A 23,853-nucleotide genomic window follows, 5' to 3' on the forward strand; every position below is an offset into this window, starting at 1 on the left:
CAGGCCGGGACTGTTATCAAACATGTGAAGTTTGGGGCAGATTGGACATTGTATGTTTGAGTTACAACAACTTCCTGTTTCATGGCGAAACATCGAATTATGCCAGGCCGCCACAGACGCGCCGTTCAAAGAAAACTCAAAAGCGTCGCAATTTAGCATCGCCAAGGCCTTTAGATTAGACTGACCGAATATGATCTGATTTAATCTCTAGGAGGAGTTCATCAAGTACGAGGCCTGGAAATGGCAAAAACTGCAAAAATTGAAGAGAAAATAAAAATGGCTAACTTCCTGTTGGGTTTAGGATATGGCTCTAAGATATTTTTTTGTACGTGTTGACGTTACATATGCCTACTGATTTTCTTACATGTAGGTGAAACGTGGCGCAAAGGCTGCTTCGTTGAAATTTTGTAGGTGGTGCTATCGAGCCATTTTGCAACATCTGTATCAGATGTAAATTTTCCCCACTTATGAGATGTGCGCAAAATTTCATGAGTTTTCGAGCATGTTTAGGCCTCAAAAATATGATTAGTTTCACATCGAACTTTGTCAGGCCACCACGGACACGCCCTTCAACGAAAACTCAAAAGCTTCGCAATTTAACATCACCAAGGCCTTTATATTAAGATTTGCTAAATATAATGTTGATCTGATTAAATCTCTGGGAGGAATTTGTTATAGTACAAGACCTGGAATTGGCTGTTGCCAGTAGGTGGCGCTATGACTATAACTGAATATTGGCATGTAGATGTATTCAGACTGGGACTATTATCAAACATGTGAAGTTTGGAGCAGATTGGACATTGTATGTATGAGTTATAACAACTTCCTGTTTCATGGCGAAACATTGAAATTTGTCAGACCGTTGCGGCCACACCGTGCAGTGAAAACTCAAAAGCTTCGCAATTTAGTATCACCAAGGCCATTAGATTAGAATAACCAAATATGAAGATCTGATCTGATGAAATCTCTAGGAGGAGTTCGTTAAAGTACGAGGCATGGAAATGGCAAAAACTGAGCAAAAATTGAAGAGAAAAATCTAAATGGCTGACTTCCTGTTGAGTTTAGGGCATGGGTCCAAGAGACTTTTTGTAGGTATTGGCATGTTACACATGTGTACAGAATTTCGTACGTGTAGGTGAAACCTACCGTAAAGCGCACATCGTTGAAAGTTTGTAGGTGGTGCTATCGAGCCATTTTGCCTCACCTAATTCTGAATTAGGAGTTTTCGAGTATGTTTGGGCCATCAAAAATGCAATTCATTTGGGAAAAAAAAAAAAAAAAAAAAATAATTAACACCTAGAAGTACAATAGGGTCCTCGCACCTCAGTGCTCAGGACCTAATAATAATAAACAGAGCAGATACAATAAGGTCCTCGCACCTCGGTGCTCAGGCCCTAATAAATTATAATACAGACTGTGAATTTCACATTTACCTTGAAGATAGATGCTGAAGCTAAATAGTTTGAGTAAAATTACCTAAACATTCTTTTAACGAGATCAATTTACCCGAGAAAGATTAATGTTTAACCTTGTGCGACCCTGCGTATACATGTGTGGATATTGTATTTTGGCTTCGCTATATGCAACGCATAATTTAAATATTAAATTTAAACTGACTAATCTCAGTTTAGAAAAATCTGGGCTGTCAGTAAAGGGTTAAACTTTCAACGTATGGAGTCACGTGACAAAACAACATGGCGCCAATCACAGCAGAGTTTGTCTTTGGGAAAAATGGCAACAAAACTACATCTGATAAGAAACATAATTACGTTTTTACATTGAAACCTGTTTGAGTCAGAGTCAAGATTAGTCTCTAGTTTTATCTGATATTTTTAAAATTTGAGAGATTTATCACGAAATGCCCTGCTGCTAAACACAATGTACAATATTGTGCACTATAGTGCCATTTTTCCCTAGAAATCCTATATTTACTGTGCAGCATCATATTTAGAATCAATGAGTGCATCCAAAAGCTGAAAAATGTTGCTTTCAGAGGCTTTATATGGAGTTAGGATGAACATTAGGTGCATTTCAAACTGTTCTGAGACCAGTGCAGACAGACAGCACACAGGAGGTTAAGTCATTCACTAAACAGAGAGCAAGGGAGCATCCTATAGCTTTCCTATGCAGCCAAGTGCATTTACTACTAACATCCAACCAAAAGTTAAGTTTCAGGCTACAGATGATGTTTGGACAACTCAACATGTTTGGAAGACATGGGACAATGGTAATCAGTACATAGATTCAGAATTTATCATGTATATTTTACAATGGTTTGCAGTGATTGGATGATGCTGGCCATTACTTTGAATCAGAATTATTTATGTTAATTTTTGAATGGTAAAATGCTTCACCACTGGCTTTCACTTGTTTGTTTGACAGTGCAAAGAGATTGAGATTTTTTTGCCGAAGTAGAAAAAAAACAGTCAAATCAAGTCAAATCATTTTTATTTGTATAGTTTTTTATTTGTGCTTTTTCCAATACACATTGTTCCAAAGCAGCTTTACGGAAAATCAGATGTAATTTCTGTTACGTCTCAAAAACATGAATAACCAACACTCATGGAAACAAACAATTTGATAAAAAAAAAAAAAAAAATTCTGACTTTCTATAGCTTGGTATTATTTAAAATTTCACAACTTAGTCCCGCTGTCCCCAAATGTGGACATACATTTTTAGGAAAACTATTTGATCTAGAAATAAAAAATCTAAATCTGGGGGTCGGAACGTGTGAACTGCGAGCTTTGCTAGTTTTTAATACTTTATGTGTCTTAAACCGGTGAGATTTGATACACCCTGTTCCATAACTGTTCTATGAAGACAATATTTCAAAGAATTCAAAATCCTCGGGCTCTGGAGACATTAAAAGACACTTACGTGCTCAAGCTGATACCCCAGACAGGGCCGCAGACCAGGCACTCAGTTTGGACGGTGCGGCGGGGGAGATTCAGCGTCAACTGTCGAGCATGTCGGCAATGCTGGCGGAGGTCGTTGCAGACTTGGAGGATCTTGCTGTAATACATCGATCGATCACTACTATGGAGACGAAGTTCTCCGAGTTCATTACAAGAATGGGGTACGTCGAGAAACGGATTGATTATCTGGAGTCATCGGAGAGGGAATTAGCTGCTAACCCGCTAGTGACCAAGGCAGATTTGCAGCACATCTGGGAAAAGTTGGAAGACCTTGAGAATCGTAATCGATGAAACAACGTCCAAATTGTTGGAATTCCTGAGAACAAAGAAGTGAAATTCCTAGACAAGCTCTTCCTGAGTCTGCTCGACATAAGCTGGAAATCGAGCGAGCTCACAGGGTCCCAGCTCGGAGATCTGCGGAGGGAGACAGGCCCCGATCAATTCTGGCCAAATTTCTGAGATCATCTGATTTACACAAGGCGAAGAGCAAAGGAAGGCTTTCTTGGAAGACATTGCGAATTCGATAAGAGAGAAACGTGATCGATTCAAGGAATGCAAGAAACTCTTACATCAACGGAAGATCGCTTTTGCACTGATGTTCCCGGCCAAATTGAGAACAGATATTAAGGATGGCCGCAAAATATTTACATGCCCACACCAAGCATTGTCCATCATAAAGTCAGTGGAATGAGTAGGTCATGGTGTGATTCTCATGTTGCAGCAAGTGAGACTGACTCACTTGACCGTCCGAGGAAGCTGGGCGCCTTTTTTGGTTTCTTTTTGTGCTGGTTCCGCCTAGCGGCTGGAGTTTGTTTTGTGGAATAACACTCCAAGAAACTTTTGCATCGACGGAGATTCGCATTTACACTGAAGCTCCCGGCCAGATTGAGAATAGATGCTAAGGATGGCCGCAAAGTATTTACTTGTCCCCAACAAGCATTGTCCCTCATAAAGTCAATGGAATGAGTATGTCATTGTGTGGCGCTCGCTTTGCAGCAAAGTGGACCTGACTCACTGAATATTCACTTGACCATCCGAGGAAACTAGGCGTCTTTTTTTTATTCTTTTTGTGATGGTTCCGCCTAGCAGCTGGAGTTTGTTTTGTGGAACAACACTCCTTCGGGACAGTTGTGGATGAATCTGCATGTTCCTTGTGCTTATTCTGCCATTTGGGTGATTTCTGTTATCATTATTATTTAAAAAGGAGCCAAACAACTGTGATAATAAATGGCTTCATATGATCACTATCCTTAAATAAAAGACAGTTTAATTTTCAATGCCAAAATTTCACAATTTCTGCCAGGGTATGCAAACTTTTGAGCACAACTGTATGTGTATATGTGTGTATATATATATATATATATATATATATATATATATATACAGGTGCATCTCAATAAATTAGAATGTCGTGGAAAAGTTCATTTCAGTAATTCAACTCAAATTGTGAAACTCGTGTATTAAATAAATTCAATGCACACAGACTGAAGTAGTTTAAGTCTTTGGTTCTTTTAATTGTGATGATTTTGGCTCACATTTAACAAAAACCCACCAATTCACTATCTCAACAAATTAGAATACATCATAAGACCAATAAAAAAAACATTTTTAGTGAATTGTTGGCCTTCTGGAAAGTATGTTCATTTACTGTATATGTACTCAATACTTGGTAGGGGCTCCTTTTGCTTTAATTACTGCCTCAATTCGGCGTGGCATGGAGGTGATCAGTTTGTGGCACTGCTGAGGTGGTGTGGAAGCCCAGGTTTCTTAGACAGTGGCCTTCAGCTCATCTGCATTTTTGGTCTCTTGTTTCTCATTGTCCTCTTGACAATACCCCATAGATTCTCTATGGGGTTCAGGTCTGGTGAGTTTGCTGGCCAGTCAAGCACACCAACACCATGGTCATTTAACCAACTATTGGTGCTTTTGGCAGTGTGGGCAGGTGCCAAATCCTGCTGGAAAATGAAATCAGCATCTTTAAAAAGCTGGTCAGCAGAAGGAAGCATGAAGTGCTCCAAAATTTCTTGGTAAACGAGTGCAGTGACTTTGGTTTTCAAAGAACACAATGGACCAACACCAGCAGATGACATTGCACCCCAAATCATCACAGACTGTGGAAACTTAACACTGGACTTCAAGCAACTTGGGCTATGAGCTTCTCCACCCTTCCTCCAGACTCTAGGACCTTGGTTTCCAAATGAAATACAAAACTTGCTCTCATCTGAAAAGAGGACTTTGGAACACTGGGCAACAGTCCAGTTCTTCTTCTCCTTAGCCCAGGTAAGACGCCTCTGACGTTGTCTGTGGTTCAGGAGTGGCTTAACAAGAGGAATACAACAACTGTAGCCAAATTCCTTGACACGTCTGTGTGTGGTGGCTCTTGATGCCTTGACCCCATCCTCAGTCCATTCCTTGTGAAGTTCACCCAAATTCTTGAATCGATTTTGCTTGACAATCATAAGGCTGCGGTTCTCTCGGTTGGTTGTGCATCTTTTTCTTCCACACTTTTTCCTTCCACTCAATTTTCTGTTAACATGCTTGGATACAGCACTCTGTGAACAGCCAGCTTATTTGGCAATGAATGTTTGTGGCTTACCCTCCTTGTGAAGGGTGTCAATGATTGTCTTCTGGACAACTGTCAGATCAGCAGTCTTCCCCATGATTGTGTAGCCTAGTGAACCAAACTGAGAGACCATTTTGAAGGCTCAGGAAACCTTTGCAAATGTTTTGAGTTGATTAGCTGATTGGCATGTCACCATATTCTAATTTTTTGAGATAGTGAATTGGTGGGTTTTTGTTAAATGTGAGCCAAAATCATCACAATTAAAAGAACAAAAGACTTAAACTACTTCAGTCTGTGTGCACTGAATTTATTTAATACGAGTTTCACAATTTGAGTTGAATTACTGAAATAAATGAACTTTTCCACGACATTCTAATTTACTGAGATGCACCTGTATAAATAAATATATATATATATATATTATTATTTATTTTTTTTCATTTGGTAAATTATATTTAATGCTTTATTTATTTGGTAAATTATATAGCCTAATTTTTTTGCTGGAAATTTTGCTGGCATTTTTTCAAAAGTAAACAATTTTATAGAATTGGACTGTGTTATTGTTCCAAAAAAGTACACTGAAACTTTTCTCCTAGTATTGTGTATTTATTTTTAATTGAAAACATCTTTGTGCACAGAAATGATATGTTTATTTTTTTGTATTGTGGACTAATTCCATGACTGCCATCTATTATTTTGAATGGGGTGGAAAAACAACTTTAACCCTACCACGATTAAATTAATCACAAACAGTGGCCATTCATTTGTTCTCCGTGCACGATACGAGATATTTGTGTTGGCACTCCTGGAAGTGTCATGACGCAGATGTGTTTTCAGCATCGGATCGGTGCAGGTATGCTGTTAAGACCAATCCATAACAGTGTGAGTAAAGCTTCATGTACAATAAATTGGCTTTCAAGGATGTATTCCATCGTCATGATTAACACAGGCTTACGATTGGGGTAAATTCTGTCATGTGACGCTACATTTTTGCATTAATGACAATTTTCTCGATAAAAAGTGTTTCCAAACCTGTTTTTCGCGACATTTGAAGAAGTATCGACAGAGTTTATGCACTAGAGTTAAACGGAAAAATATTATGTCGACACTTATACACAATAATTTGCGTTTCCACCAGCTTTATTTTGATGCGCTAAAAATATTTTTGCAAAAAATCCTTGGATGAAACGTAGTTAATGTTATTACTGTATTGTAGAACATAATTTGAAGTGCATAACCTTTGGGAACCAAAAATATCATGAGCCAAGAAATCCTTGCTGTCATTAAAAGTACATTCCATCCTTATGATGCCACAGGGAAAGTTTTCCAAAAGCAGCGCCCCACTAATATTTCCTTTTTACAGTTTATATTTTAATGTTGTTTTAATTAGTTATGTAAAATTATTGTAGCCTAATATCTGCTGGATTACAATTACTTTTTGAGTGCTTAAATTCATATGTTTTATTCTAAATGTTTTGTATTAGATGAAAAGCAAAACTTATAGTCTGTTCAGTTCATTACTTGTCCAGTTGCAGTTGCCAATTCACACAAACCAGTAAAAGAGCGAGTACGCAGAGTCAAGAGTGTGAGGATGGTGCACACATATTTATTGCAAGTTAATTTTTTAAAAATAAAAATCCCTATTTGTGTGGGGGAAATTGCGTATGCACATTTCAATGCCCATTTTGTGCGTATGCAACGTTTATACATCAACCTACTGAACTAGCTAGTGAGATGCCAGCTTAATAGTACTGTTATCCAAAGGATTTTGGACCAAAGAAAGCTCACAGTGGACAGGGCAACCTGGCACAACACCACAGAAATAGAAACCAAGCGATCGATAGAATGTCCTGTTGTTCGATGCTTGTCGCTGTCGCGGCTGGTTAGGACACAATGTTACTCAATAGTTTTTGCTTTATATTGTGTCACTGTGAGGAATAATGTGTTTAAAAGAGAAAGTTGTCCCTACATTAGAATTATCTGTAATAGGTTCAATCCTTTTCCTACAATGTTAATCAGCTGATCAATCAAGGTCAAGAACAGTCTTCAACAGGGATGTCACTATCGATTATTTTGGTAATCAAGTAATTTAACGATTATTCTTACGATTAATCGAGTAATCATACAAATTAATTCATAACTCAGATTGCATAAAGTCGTCGAGGTGAAGTCACATTTGGCTAAAATGCATTAATTAGCAATAAAAAGTTTTGATGTATTTTACAATTGAATAACAACAACAAAACAATTGTGCAAACAATATCTAAAGCCGACAGACACCCGAAGCAGATCTATAATATAAAAAATTAAAAGCTGACAGAGATTGGCATGTCTAGGTGTGCCAAATTAAAAAAAAAAAAAATGCAAGATCTACCCATTTTAGTTTGGAACTCAAATATGGGAAAACAGGCGATGGAAATAAAATATTTTATCTTTTCAGAAACAATGTCTGCCCACCAATCTTGTTTATAGAGGATGAGTTATATTCATGGTTATCCTATTTTACAGAGATATAAAAGACATTTTATTTTAAAATGTTTTACTATCACTTGCATACAAAACAGAATACAATATTCACAGTAATCGCGTGAGAGATTTTTTCACTCTTGCGTTAAGCTGCAGCAGTTGCGGGCATTGTTGCACTTGTGCTACATACTGCAGATCACAAAAGCTTGTCACTTGCCACGTACTGTGTAAAATGCACTTCAGAATCTGGACATTCAGTTCCTTTTTGAGTGAACACTGTTAATAATTTCACATGCAGAAACTAGCCATTTCTCCCTCAGGTGAGCCAAAGTTTTGTACTGCGTGGCTTTATCAGCAGACTCACGTTGAGCTTTGACTGACAGCATACAGACCTGCGGTTTCATTCAGTAAATAAAGTTCTCTGATTCCCACACTGAGTTTTACCTGTAATAATGGCCATAAACTATAAAATATGTATCGGAAGTGGGGCACTGCAATCTATTTTTTTTTTAAACAATCATCACAAACTCTAATTTACATGAGAAAGATTGCATTTACATTTAAAAAGTAATTTACACAGAACAGAATTAAAATGATAATTTGCTGAAAATAACCTTCTTAGATCGTCTGGATTTGGCCAGTTTTATTAAACAGAATGCGTTTGTGCACCGTAACTGCGTGTAACTTTTTAATCAAGTCGAAAGGACGTATTTTTCGTGACATTATTTTATTTTGCTTCATATTGCTGCAAACAATTTTGTAGATAAATGGGTTTAGATTGCATTCCAGTGTGTGTCCTAAGAAATTGTGCCTAGAGCACTAGACACTGTAATCGTAAAAAAAAAAAAGAAAAAAAAAAAGGCAGGAAAACACTCTCTCATTGTGCATATTCAGATTAAATATTCCTACACAGTCATTGTCAAAACAAGATAAAAAGGCCTGACAATTACTAAGTCACTAAGGAGTGACTTATTCAAACAAAGGCCAATAAAGTGGAGAATATGCAATATTCTGAAATTTTATGTTTCCTTGAAGCTCACCTTGTCCATCATCATTTGAGCAGAGGGAAGCACATTGTCCAGTGCCTCAGTGCAGTTGAGCCAGGGATGGCTTAATACTCCCTCTATGGTTAGCCTCTCCTCTGGCTTCACTTTAAGTAGCCTAAACGCAACAGAATTTGTTAGATGTAAGCAACAAGGGATTGTGCTACACCAGGGTCAGATATTAATAGGGGTTCGGGGTAAAAATCCCAAAATGTTTAATAAATTTATCAGGTCAGCAATAATAAAATGTAACCAAATGCTTCAAGATTTAACATCAACAACAATAATACTATATGTTAAATAATCAGACTGTTAAATACTTATTTTACTGTATTAATATAAAAATATAAACAGAATTTTTTTTTTTTTTTCCTTTTTCTCCCCAATTTGAAATGCCCAATTCCCAATTCACTCTAAGTCCTCGTGGTGGCGGAGTACGAATCTCAGTTGCCTCCGCGTCTGAGACCATCAACCTGCGCATCTTATCACGTGGCTTGTTGAGCGTGTTACCGCGGCTTCATGCCATCCACCGCGGCATCCAAGCACAACTCACCACACGCCCCACCGAGAGCGAACCACATTAAGACCACGAGGTGGTTACCCCATGTGACTCTACCCACCCTAGCAACCAGGCCAATTTGGTTGCTTTGGAGACCTGGCTGGAGTCACTCAGTCACTTCAAACTCGCAAACTCCAGGGGTGTTTACATTATATTAGTTTTGTATGTTAACATAATAGCCAAAAATATATTGGAAATATGTGAATGAGGGAAATGTTATGCAGTGTAGCAATCAGGCAAATATGTAATTACTGAATCAAGTAATTATTAAATCATGCTTTTTGACATTGTAACAAATATTTCCAAGTGAACTGATGATGTGTTGAATAAAAATGGGAATATTATTGAATTTAATTAAATTGATAAATCAGTGCCAACTGGGGGCAGAAATTGGATGATTAGCAGGTACCCTTTAATCCCTGCTGGTAGATGCTGGAACTACACCTTGTGAGGGCAAAAAGCATTCCCTTTTGACGGTCATTCAAAACAGACATTCTCAAATTTAAATGGTTCTCAAAAGTGTGAAAATATCTTATATTTTCCCCTATCTGCTGCCATTGATGAGTAATCAGTCACATGACACCCAATCCCGGAACTGCACACCCATAAGCAAAGATGGCAGCCTCCAGATCACATACTTCTGGGGAACTGCTCTAATTAAACAGACCGAATTTTACTGAATAGGAATGCAGACGGATATCTTTCTCCAGGTATTTTAGAACTCATTGGTGCCAGTTCCCAGACCTACAAATATTAGTTGATGCTTATATAATTTTATTGGTAACAGCTCACATTATATCATTATTCATATTGAATTTATTGATTAAATTGAAGTATTTGAGTATTTAAGGTCCTTGAAAGTTAAGAAAAGCCCCTGAAAACCACTTCCAGGGGGCAAACGTTAATTTCTGACAGTAGTCTACACCACTAAAGACACAACAGTAACACAACAGTTCAACTCAATTTGATATAGTTATGTCATCACTTTTTATGTGTTCTTAAACTCAAAGTTCAACTAACCAATCATTTCTTTCTTAATCATATCTTTTAATTTATTTTCCTACAGTTGAGATATGATTGTCTCACTCAAACCTTATTAACACAAAATTAGAAGAAATGATGTGCTAATACAACAGCCAAATGTAAGGGCACTCACTTGCGGACAATGTCCTTGGCCATTTCAGATATTTGACTCCACTCCTCTTCAGGAAAGTCAAAGCTGCCAGTCATGATTTTTTTGCGCATGTCTTTTGGGATAGTACGGCTGTGGTGCTTGGAGTAAAATGGAGGATATCCACACAGCATCACATAAATGATCACCCCCAAGGACCACAGGTCACAGCTCTAGGGAGAGGTTAAGAAAAACGAGGAAGAATATACCGCCTTCACACCTAGCAAGCTAAACACCGTAATAAAGTCAACAATTAATGCATAGCAAGTATAGAATTCAATCATTTCATGACGCTGTACCATTACACTGTATTTCTAACAGAGAAAACTAAAAGACAAATGCTTTCTTTAACTGGAACAGGTAAATTTACTGCAGTGTAAAAACACATTAAAGCTAACGCCAATGCATATTAAGATATGCACTAGTGGTCGAACCATATGGATTTTTTAATGGCCAACGCTGATGCCGATATCCAGAGAGCTGTGTGGCTGATATAATGCTGATATATCACACAATTTAATATAGTAAATACCATGCATAAAAATGGGCCAATCACCAAAGGTGCGCAGGCACCTATTGAATCTGTTAGTTTTCTTTTGTCATTTTTCTTTTTTCTGACTGGGAGTCTATGGCAGCCCATAGAACAATATGTTTGAAAATGCTATAATGGCACCTATTTGCACCTATTTATTTGAGGGGGCACCAAGGTCAGTCACCATATCCCTGGTATAAATCACTGGACACAATATCACCTTTTTAATATAACAATTAAATTTACAACTGTTTGTCAATAAATGCAAGAATTTTGCATACACGGCATGAGAGAGGCACCAGCTCAACAGAGTGAAAACATGTAGCCTTTTTCTGAATGAGGCATTTACTGTTAATATTATATTCTGTGGGGGGGCATGGTTAGCTGCCTGCTACCACCACTGGAGTTCACTAGTTTGAATCTCAGGGCATGCTGTGTGACTCCAGCCAGGTCTCCTAAGCAACCAAATTGGCCCGGTTGCTAGGGAGGGTAGGGTAACCTCCTCATGATCGCTACAATGTGGTTGCGTGGTGAGTGGTGATGGCGTGAAGCCTCCAAATGCGCTATATCTCCGCGGTAACGTGCTCAACAAGCCATGTGATAAGAAACGCGGGATGACGGTCTCAGACGCGGAGCCAACTGAGATTTGTCCTCCGCCACCAGGATTGAGGCGAGTCACTACACCATCACGAGGACTTAGAGCACATTGGGAACTGGGCATTCCAAATTGAGAAAAAAAAGGGAAAAAATACACACAAAAAAAAGTATTATATTCTGTATTTAGTGTAAGTGATAACACACAAAAAAGGAAATTAAATAAATAAAATGTGGGTCTCCCACTTCAGGTCCTGTGAGATGGTAGTGCCCAGGAACCTGAATGACTCCATTGCTGCCACAGTGCTGTTTAGAATGGTGAGGGGGGTCAGTGTTTCTGCTAAAGTCCACAATGATCTCCACCGTTTTGAGCGTGTTCAGCTGAAGGTTGTTTTGACTGCACCAGACAGCCAGCTGTTCAACCTCCCTTCTGTATGCATCTCGGATGAGGCCGATGATAGTGGTGTCATCTGCAAACTTCAGGAGCTTGACAGAGGGGTCCTTGGCGATGCAGTCATTGGTGTAGAGGGAGAAGAGTAGTGGGGAGAGCACACATCCCTGGGGGGCACCAGTGCTGACTGTACTGGTGCTGGAAGGGAGTTCCCCCTGTCTCACAAGCTGCAGCCTGTCCATCAGAAAGCTGGTAATCCACTGACAGACAGACATGGGAACAGAGAGTTGGTGTAATTTATTCTGGAGTATAGCTGGGATGATGGTGTTGAAAACTGAACTGATATGGATATGATTCAATCCTATGTTGACTGCATCATCCACAGACATGTTTGCTTGATAAGCAAATTGAAGGGGATCTGGAAAGGGTCCAGTGATGTTCTTCAGGTGGGCCAACACCAGTCTCTCAAATGATTTCATGACCACAGACGTCAGGGCGACAGGTCTGTAGTCATTAATCCTGTGATTTTTGGTTTCAGGAATAATGATTGAGCATTTGAAGCAGCATGGGACTTCACACTGCTCCAGTGATCTATTGAAGATCTGTGTGAAGATGGGGGCCAGCTGGTTAGCACAGGATCGAAGACAAGCTGGTGAGACGCCATCTGGGCCTGAAGCCTTCCTCGTCTTTTGTTTCCAAAAGACGCGGCTCACATCATCTTCACAGATCTTAAGTGCAGGTTGGGTAGCAGGAGGGGGGAGAAGGGGGGTTGCAGGAGGTGTTGGTGTTTGTGTGAAGTGAAGGTCAGAGTGGGTGTGGGGTGTGAGATTGGGCCTTTCAAATCTGCAGTAGAACACATTCAGGTCGTCAGCCAGTTTGGTTTCCTACAGGGTTGGGGGTAGGAGTCCTGTAATTTGTGAGTTGTTTCATGCCACTCCACACTGATGCAGGGTCGTTAGCTGAAAACTTGTTTTTCAGCTTCTCAGAGTATCTTCTTTTAGCCACTCTGATATCCCTGTTCAGTGTGTTCCTGGCCTGATTGTACAAGACTTTATCCCCACCCCTGTAAGCATCCTCTTTGGCCTGACGAAGCTGCCTGAGCTCTGCTGTAAACCACAGTTTGTCATTGTTGAACTTTAAATAAGTCCTAGTAGGAATGCACATATCCTCACAGAAACTGATATATGATGTAACAGTATCTGTGAGCTCATCTAGGTCTGAGGCTGCAGCCTCAAAAACACTCCAATCCGTGCAATCGAAGCAGGCTTGTAGTTCCCACTCTGCTTCATTGGTCCATCTCTTTACAGTCCTTACTACTGGCTTGATTGATTTTAATTTCTGCCTGCAAGTTGGAAGAAGATGAACCAGACAGTGATCAGAGATTCCCAGTGCTGCTCTAGGGACAGAGCAATATGCATCCTTTATTGTTGTGTAACAATTATCCAGTATGTTCCTGTCTCTGGTGGGGCATGTGATGCACTGTTTGTATTTGGGCAGTTCACGTGTGAGATTTGCTTTGTTAAAATCCCCAAGAATAATAATAACTGAGTCCGGATATTGTTGTTCCATGTCTGTGATTTGATCAGCCAGCTGTTGCAGTGCTGTGTTCAAACACACGTTTGGTGTGATATACACACTCAACAGAATAAACGAGGAAAACTCCCGCGGCGAGTAGAAAGGCTTACAGTTAATAAAGAGCACTTCCAAATTAGGACAGCACATCCTCTTTAACGTTGTTACATCTGTACACCAACATTCATTGATATAAAAGCATGTTCCACCTCCTCTCGTTTTCCCCATTAACTCCGCGATGCGATCCGCTCTGAACAGCTGGAAGCCCGGCAGATGTAACGCGCTGCCGGAATGGCTTCACTCAGCCAGGTTTCTGTGAAGCACAAGGCAGCAGAGGTTGAAAAGTCCTTGTTTGTGCAGGTGAGGAGATGTAGTTCATCCGTTTTGTTAGGAAGAGAGCGGAGATTCGCTAAGTGAATACTCGGCAGCGCTGTTCGAAATCCGTGCCGACGGAGTTTGACCAGCGCACCGGCTCGTCTCCCTCGCCTGCGTCTCTTGAACAGCAGAGCTGCACCTCCAAATAAAATGTCTAGCAAAACGTCTGAATATTCGAAAACCGGGAAAAGATTGTCTGGTACATGCTGTCGAATGTTCAGCAGTTTGTCTCTGTTAATACTGACTGGAAAAAGATTACTAAACACAGGACAAACAAACAATCAAACAAACATATCATCTAGAGACACTCATGACACAAAGTTATGGAATTCATGATGATAGATCAAACCATTTTCGTATACCGCACCAACAAATTTTACGCAGAGCACGCCAAAATGGACGTGAGGCTACATCTTCACAACACTTCAGTGTATTGACACGAAACTTCACAAGCATAACCTGAGGGTACCTGCACAGTTTCGTCACATTGTCTGCACAGGAAATATGAAAAATAGCTTTTTTGTTTTGCTTATAACTTCTGAATAGTTTGGCCTAAAATCATGAGACTGATCACTATAGATTCCTTGGGGCAGACAGAGTCGAATGATACCCAATTTTCCAATGTCGGCTATATTGGGCATCGGCCATTTTGAATTTTGTCTCAAACTGCATTTTAGAAATACTGAAATATAACAAAATTTAGTGTGTGTCATCGGGGCCATGTCCTGATTGTGCTCAAAGTTTGAGGACAGTGCCACCTAATTGTCAAAACAGGTAATGTTATAACTTTTTATTAAATAAAAAGCGCATGTGAAGCGCTTTTATTTTGATGTTGCTCTCACGCTTGTGGTGATCCAGCGTGCAGCAATCTCCTGACAGATTTCAGTTTACACAGCCCGGATCACTTGCTTGGAGTGTCACAGACTGATCCTAATGCAACATTCGTGAGTCAAAGGAACAGAGTTTTGATCCATGTTATAAAGCGTGGTATCTGGTTATTTGCAGACGGTATATGAAAGAAGTTTTATTGATATTTGCCTTTATATTATTAGACAAGACAGATAAAAGTTACAGGGAACTGTTAAGGAACACGTGAGCACTTTAAACGTCATGAGCTCCGACGAGTTTGCTGCAGCTCTGATGCACAAGACAGTTTAAATGAGATGGTATTGTACACTAATCTATTATTGTAGTAACACAATGGCACTTAACAACAAAACGAACTGTGATTGATCGTTTACTTTTCTCAGACGGCTCCATCACGTGCAAGCAGGCAATATAGCATTCAATTAAATCATCAAATACGCCCCCTTCCAACATTTAAGTAAAAAACTTCTGGTTCTAATATTGTCCACAATATTGTCCACAGCATGCATCAAGTGAGGATATCGATGCATGCTGTTAGTGCTTAAGCACGGCAAGAACTAAAAGACATTTAACTCTCTAGAATCATGTAATTATTTCCTCTGTGGATGGGTGCTGGACACTGAATGTTTACTGGTGGGAAAGAACAATTGAGAAGTTGACCACATTAGTGCCACCTCAAAGGTATGTTACAAACAACACATTGTAACGAACACAAATAATACAACTAAATGTTTCTTCTTAAAGATTTTGGTCAACTTTACTTTGTACAAATAAAGACATAAAAGATGTTACTGGGTCTGGCTTATGTATTCGTAAAAAAGAAGTCATTGAGCTCAAAATAATGATAAAATATTTCTCTGAAATGTTTTTATCTGTTTCCAAGGTTCAACTCCTGCTGTGGAATTCCACTCCATTGTAAATGAGCTATAAACAGTTTTTTTTTTTTACAGTTTTTTTTTATTTTTATGTATAGATTTAATTCTGCTGTATGCTTTCTTTAGCTCACTTCATTAACCGTGTTCAAAAAATATGAGAATAAAAAAATAAATAAAAAAAAACTGTTAAACAGGCTCCTTGTGTAATTATTTCTTTTATATTTATTGTCATTTTATGCATTCACAGACTCACTGATTTAAAAAAAAAAAAAAAAAATCATAACTTCAGCAACATAAGGAATACCTTGTTGTATGTGTAAGGGGTGGGTGAGGTAGGTATAATTCCAGACTTTTCTTTCTGGTGCCGTCTTTGTGCTTCCAGCACCTATTAAAGAAGATGAGTTCACATTTCATAAAGTCTCAAAAAAAAAAAAAAAAGAAAAAGAAAAAAAACATTTAAAGTTTGTCATCATGACCTGCTGTTCATCAGCTGAAAAATAAGATCTTCAATCAATCTGAAAATTTGGAACAAAAGTTATTTTCTTTATAGACTCAATTCTTTTTTACGTTTCAATATAGCACTTTGAAAACGCACCCCCTCAAAAGGGTCATATCATACACTACCAGTACAGGGGCGTAGGAACCATTATAACTATAACTTTTAGAGATAACTAAATAACTACCTGAGACAAGATGTAAGCCAACAGAGAAGTCATCTTTGACTATTGTAAGTTAAAACTGTTAAACAGATGAAAACATTTTACATTTTGGTAACTATTAGCGAGTTAAAATTTTCTGACCTCTTTATTGTTAGTCTTTTTCACTGAAACACTGAATGACCAATAATGTCTCATGTACAACCACCACCCAAAAAAACTAAAGGGGACAAACATCTGGGATTTCTTTCATAGTCATGTGTGTGACAACAATTATCTAATGCCATAGTATACAGCTAAACAATAACATTGTTCTTTGACTTTTCTATATTTTTTGTTTGGCTATTATATTGAATTTAGGTTAATGGTAATGGTGTGGCATATCTATTTTAGAAAAAAAAAAAAAAAAAAAAAAAAAAAATCAGTGACCAGTGTCGACAGTGCGGTGACACAAGCTTCTGAAATTGTTAAGGTAAGATCATCATATTTGACATGGACACTTATTTTTTCTATGCTTTGATTCTTTGGTTTGTGGCTGACTGGACCAATGTTTGAAATGTTTGACAGTCATTAATTATATGATAATTCTTTAGTTTAATATGAAAATTTTCATTCATACATGGTTTCTACATTTTATTATTATAATTATTCTTAATTTTATTTATAAAAGTAAAAAATGCAGATGTTTCTTAAAAGTTCAGTTGATATGCTTTATTTCAAATGATTTCACATACTCTTAAAAACATAAAACCATATTCTAAAAAAAAATTGATTTTTTTTTTTTAAAACTGTCAAAGCTGTTAATGCATGATTTCCTGTAAAGCTGCTTTGAAACGATGTGTGTTGTGAAAAGCGCTATACAAATATAAATGACTTGACTCATATTGTGAAGAGAGGCTGACAACATGTCCTAACCAGACGGGACGCTACGCCTCAACATGCGATAAAAGGTATCTTTTCCATGTTAATCAGAGTTTTTGTCCTAACCAGCTACGAAACACGACTAGCGACAGTGACAGGGCTTTCTATTTTTTAAATGGTTTCTATTTCTGCGATGTCATGACAGGCAGCACAGTCAACAAATGGGTCTAAAATTATTCTTATTATAGTATATTAAAGCTGGCATCTCACAACAACTTGATTTTGGGTGAGGGTGTCACACACCTACTGAATGTTGTGCTTGAGGTCTCACTCTCTTCAGCCGGAGCTCTGTCACACACACACACCGGTTCAGAATGGCAGTGGGGAGACATACCGGCTCATTCTGACTTTCCACTTCCCTGTCACGTGGAGATCGGCAAAATAACAACAGGATTTCCGTGTGAGCATAAACAATCATTACAGACTGAATAAGTATGCGATTCATAACGTAACTTTGCCCTGTGTATGCGTGATTGTGTATTTATCCCCTCTGGGCTTGCCATAGAAAGCGTTACGGAGCTTACGTGAGAAAATGAGTTGCTTTCAACAAACAGACTGTGCCGTCTGTAATTGCTGTTTTCTATTTTATTGTCATTTATCCTCATTTTAGTGTATTAATACTGCAGTGTCACATCGCGCCTGGTGTAGACAGACAGATTGCTTGTCACTTGAATCTTATCGCATCGCGTATGGTTAGGACAGATCTTTCATATGCCCTTGCCTAGATTACAACTCTGCACAGCCTGGGCAAGTGGACATTCTCTCAATCAAATTCATGAGGTGAATCCTGGGATATTTTTTATTTTTTTTTAAAGAGTATTGTTCCCATGTATGAACATTTACTATGCATTCCAACTCATCAATAAAACAAAAAACAATGAAAATTTTGAATTTAAATTTGACTTTTGCAAAGAAATCATTCATCAGCATAATTTGTTTAAAAAATATCAAAAATAAAATGCATAAGCCACAAGATTAAAATGTTTTTAAGATCATAAAAAAATATAAATTCAGTGAAGTGTGTCCAAAATTTGACTGGTAGTGTTTTTCCCCATGCAATGTGATAATCATTTTCCCCTGAAGTCCATTTATAATATTTGTCAAGGTTTCTTACACAAAATAACAAAATAAAAATCTTTTAGACAATTTGCTTCTCTCTCCTTGACTGATTAAACAGGCTGTTTTTTAGCTGCCACACCTTTAAGACATTTATGTGCATGGTGTTGATGTGTAAATGAGGGCACACACATGTTAATATTTTTATTACTGTTTTCCACTTTAGTTTTAATTAACTGATATCTTTTTAGACAAGGGAGAAAGTTTCGAGTTCTGAAAGTGTATGTTTACTTGTGTAAGCACAATTGTTTCATTTCAAAAGATCAAGGAACATTTTATTTTCCATTATATGATTACTTTAAAAATGAAAATGTAGAGCACTTAAGAAAGTCAGTGAGGTCTTACCTGGGGTGCTACATAGTAAGGTGTGAACTGTGGCGTCATTAAATCACCTTGGTCAATTTTGGCAAATCCAAAATCACAAAGTTTTACAGGGGCATCCTGATGGGACAATTAGATATACAAGAAACATGATGTAGTAAAATAATAATGGAAAATTGCCTTTAGATTATTAAAATAACATTTGCTTAATTCAGAAAGATCAAACTTTTAACCAATGAATTCCCACTGTCAGAGCCCTGTAATTTTAAAAGAATCTGAAATGGGTTTATGGGGAAAAAAATATTACTTAGGTTTCAAATCTCACCAGTGAGTTATCCTTGAAGAGTAGGTTTTCTGGTTTCAGATCTCGATGTGCAATATTTAATGAATGACAGTTTTGCAAAGCCAGACTTATCTGTAAAAATGACAGAAATTTAGTCAATTATATATATCCTGTATATATAAATGTGTAATGGATTTCCTACAGCCCTGTTTACACAATTTTTCTAGTACACAGACGCTACACTTGACAGAAGCAGCCGTGGGAAAGATCAAGGGACATCAATGTCAATCTTCTGTCATGTTTTCTATTAAAAATATATTGTATGTGGAAAATATATAGAATGAAGGTGATATCGAAACTTTTAATGATTCTTCATCGAGATGTGGACAATTAACACTATGTATATAACAGCATGCTCAGATTCACAAGCAAATGTCACCATATTGCTTAATTAACATGGTCAGTTACTACATCCAAACATTCATAGCATTAATAGATTCAAACAATAATGTGAATAACATGAAACATACTTATTCTTTTATTTAGACACTAACAATACAATTCTGTACAAACTTGTACTGCAGAAAATAAGTTTGTTAGAAAGCTCGATGACTTTTCCAAAACATTTTGTGTTTACTTGTTTTTCCATGATATTTTTCCAGGATTTCCACGATTGTATGAACACTGTTCATTTAATAAATCTTTTATCCATCTTATCCATGTGATATATACAGCTTCTCTCACTCGCCTGTGCATGCTTGTGTGTGAGCCAGGGAGCGCTTTTATGCTTGTCAGTCATCCATGATTTTTATAACAGATAATTCCAAATGTTACAGCCAGACAGCCATTTAAAACTTTTGAGAGAGAGAGGGAGAGAGACATGTTGAATCACTTGTTCTGCCCTAAAACCACAACTCCAAAATTTTGTGTGTTATGTAAAAAGAAGGGAACAAGGGAATAGACCTTATTTACGCTAGCACAATCTTTAATTTTTAAAACCGTACGTTCTTTTAGGTATGCATGCGAGTAGTATGAATAGATTTCGGACATACTTCATATGGGGACGTGGGCATTGACCCGTGACCTGCATATATGACGTAAGAACAACAAACGCAAAAATATTTGCTCTGGTTTTGTTAAACAAGCTAAACTTAAGCGCAATCTTTATCTTGGTATATGTAGCACTTACAGGTGAGAAGAGCCGTCTGAATTGCGGTACACCACTGTTCTTTTAAATCAAGTATTTTGAATGTGACGTCACCTCAGCTCCCGAGGGATTATGGAATCGTTAAGTGTCCAGTCGATCCGCACTTCAGAATCTCGCTGGAAATAGTATGTCATCCAGGTTTTTCTCGCTTAATGCTTCATGAATACTGTTGATTCAGACATACTTCTCCATTGCCATACTATTATGGATATTTGGACGCAGGGAGAGACTATTTAGCAGAGAAGGGCCACTTCTATTAAAATAAATGGGAGAAATTGGAATGACCAACAGCAGCCAACGTTAAATGGATGCAGAAAGGAAGTCCCGCCTTACAGGTAAAATAGCCAATCACCTTTTAGATACAGAAATCGCCTGTCAATCAACTCGAGAATGTGCATGCAGTATGAGTTAGATGCGTCGCCGGACCCGCACCCCGGTGCGAGTTAGATGCGACATATGGGATTGGAGTATGCTTCGTGGCTGACGGGCCAGGATGCCGGGCCGCTACTCCCCTCAAGTGCCGAGGCCCAGGGAAGCCGGGCTGCTCGAGTGAAGCCACCACCCCACGTGCCTCGGACCAAGGAGTTGAGTGCGTTTCGACTGCTGGGACCCCGCCCACTATCACCTGGACCTTCCCGTCTTCACTACTCTTCCTTCACATAGCCCTTTTCACCACGAAGGCCCTAGATTCCCCTTTGTTTTGAACATTTTAAATAAATGCCTCTCCAAGGCCTTACACCATACCCAGTGTGTCCGTCTCTTGTTCATCCCACCACACAGTGTTGTCAGATTTTACTGCTTATTTGAAATGTTATTTTATCGTAATTTTGTCCAACTGTTTTGGAGATTTCGGTCTTTTCCCATTCAAGTAGATAGGAGCTGCACTTTAATGACACTTGTTTACATAGAAAAATAGCTACCTAAACTGCCCAAGACCATTCCAAAGATGGCCGCCGAGTGGACTGACTTACCTTAAAAAAAGAGACTTTGCTGAAAGATTCCGTAAATAAGTTTGGACCATTCTAATTCCTTTGTTTTTGTTTACATTTTTTAAATGGTCTATACCGAATGTTCTTGTACAGATATTTTATCAATGTTTTGTCTGTGGAACGATCCAAAAACACTTTAAACTGCAGTACAACCCACTGAAGAGACTGCAAGCCTATCCCTCACAGCCTCGTTGTCATTTCCATTAAAAATCAAAGATGATGCTAGCATGAACAAGGTCTTTAACAGTTACTGTCTGTCCCTTTTCCTAATGCTGCATTCACGACTTGGATTTCATGTTATTACGAGATTCTGACTTGTAAAAACCATTCACATCAGGGCCTTCCTGCTGGAAGACCCATGACTAAGAATGTAATAGTTTCACAGTTTTACGACACCTTGGTTTTAAAACAGACTGTTTTCATACCGTTGACATCTTCTCATTCACAGTATTGCATGTATAAAAAGTCAGGTTTCTTCTGAACTTTTCTATAATCCAAATCTGTTCAATTAGAATTAGCTATATTTACACAGGATAATATGAACTTGACGTGATAAAATAAATCTCTAAATTGTGACTCATTTTACATTCAATTAACTCAATTTTAAAGGCAGCACACAAACAGGTCAGAGCCTGAAACTTTATTTCCCTCACTGAAGCGGTTGAAGTCTGCGATGTGGGAATACCTTGGGTATGTTAAAGGGATAGTTCACCCAAAAATGAAAATTCTGTCATCATTTACTCACCCTCATGTCATCCCAGATGTGTATGACTTTCTTTCTTCTGCAGAACACAAACAACGGTTTTTAGAAGAATATCTCAGCTTTGTTGGTCCTCACAATGCAACTGAATGGTGGCCAGAACTTTGCCAATCTCTAAAAATGAGGAGTCATGTGTTGCTGTGCGAGTGTAGGCTGCTTAAGTGGCGAGTTCCGTTTCACTTTGCAACAATTATCCTTTTTATTAATATTAACCAGCAAGAACTGAAATAGTTTTGATTGTTAAATTGTGCTGGGAGTGTAGGATGTTGAAAAATTTGAAATCGTCAGCCTGTGGGGACATTAAAAAGCATTTACGTTCGCACATGCCTGACGCCTGTCAAGACCAAGATGGCAGGGGCCTGGTTGAAAGTGACAGCGAGCCTCATGATGTAGGTCAAGATATTGCGAACATTTATGCAGCACTAACGGAAATTTCGACCGACATGGAGGGCCTCGTGGAAATATGTCAAGCGACCACATCTGTGGAGACTAAACTTTCCACCTTGATCGCAAGAATAGACAAGGTTAAAAAGCAAGTCGAGTTTCTGGAGGCAGCCAAGAAACAGCTGCAGGCTAACCCGCCTGCCACCAAAGCTGATATGGACCAGGTGTGGGATAAAATATAAGATATGGAAAATCAAGTCAAGATATGGTCAAGTTCTTGGATGGGCTGATTCAGAATTTGATCGACACAGCGGCCTGACAACTTGAGACAGAGCACATGCATAGAGCTCTCGTCAGCATCCCAAAACAGGTGACAGGCCCGATCCATCCTGGCAAAATTCTTGCGGTCAGCAGACAGAGACTTTGTTCTACGTGCGGCAATTAATAAGGGCAAGCTGTGCTGGGAGGACTACAACATTATGGTTTTTCCAGACTTCACCAGAGCTACACAGGCGAAATAGATAGATTCAAATGGTGTACAAAATTACTGCACGAACAGAAGGTGAGCTTCACATTGCTTTACCTGCTAAGCTGAGAATTGACGCCAAGGATGGACGCAAGACTTTTACATGCCCACATCAAGCTATGGCCTTCATTAAATCAATGGAGTAACTTTGTCTGCACTTAATCAACAATATAGACTACACATTACACATTTTGCTGATGCAGTCTGATAGGGTTTGTTATTCTGTTGGCTGCTCATTGTCTCCCTCTCTCGCTCTACTCCTTTATTTTTCTCTCCCTTTATTGACTTATTGTTGAGTTTATTTGTTCATTTTGTGGGTTCGATGTTATTATTTGCTGGGGTCTATTTCATTGAAAACATTTATGTCCAATTCAATGGTACAGTATATGTATTAAAAAAAAAAAAGAAAGAAAAACACCGGACTTGAGGAATCTTGTGGCAATAGTGTTGCAGAAAATCTTGTGAGCGTGCAAGGACCGTTGGTTTTTTGGGGGATGGTCACCAGTTGAGACTGTTAAGTGCCTGTGGTGTGCTGAAGCGCATCTTTTTTCTGTTCTGTGGGTTCAGGATTTTATGGTTACTTCAATGTCAGAAAGTGGTCTTTATAATTTTGCCTGTACACAACTGTTTTTGCATGTAAATATGTCACACTTATATTACACTAATATAGGTAAAATGTTTCTCTCCACGTGGAATGTTAATGGGCTGGGTCACCCTATAAAAAGAAGGAAGGTTTTATCTTTTCTTAAGAGTAAAAAATATGATA

The 23,853-nt window shown here is 38.5% G+C and overlaps 1 protein-coding gene across 4 annotated transcripts in view; it reads right to left on the reverse strand.

The window, feature by feature from the left end:
• The window catches only part of mapkapk5 (MAPK activated protein kinase 5), a 112,527-nt gene that overhangs the window by 45,326 nt on the left and 43,348 nt on the right, over window positions 1–23,853 (reverse strand). For 3 of the 4 annotated variants that reach the window (XR_007896295.1, XM_051689580.1, XM_051689579.1), the window contains exons 6-10: window positions 19,264–19,353; window positions 18,963–19,058; window positions 16,229–16,309; window positions 10,704–10,891; window positions 8,986–9,106 (exon numbers count right to left, since the gene is read on the reverse strand). Coding sequence is in view for 3 of the 4 variants with exons in the window: in XM_051689580.1 (XP_051545540.1) it covers window positions 8,986–9,106; window positions 10,704–10,891; window positions 16,229–16,309; window positions 18,963–19,058; window positions 19,264–19,353 (576 nt within the window). In the remaining variant the exon portion in view is untranslated. The remainder of the gene's footprint in view (window positions 1–8,985; window positions 9,107–10,703; window positions 10,892–16,228; window positions 16,310–18,962; window positions 19,059–19,263; window positions 19,354–23,853) is intronic. The other variant, XM_051689581.1, reaches the window with a different exon arrangement.

This window comes from Myxocyprinus asiaticus, chromosome 4 (genome assembly GCF_019703515.2).
Source record: "Myxocyprinus asiaticus isolate MX2 ecotype Aquarium Trade chromosome 4, UBuf_Myxa_2, whole genome shotgun sequence".
Taxonomy (NCBI): Eukaryota; Metazoa; Chordata; class Actinopteri; order Cypriniformes; family Catostomidae; genus Myxocyprinus; species Myxocyprinus asiaticus.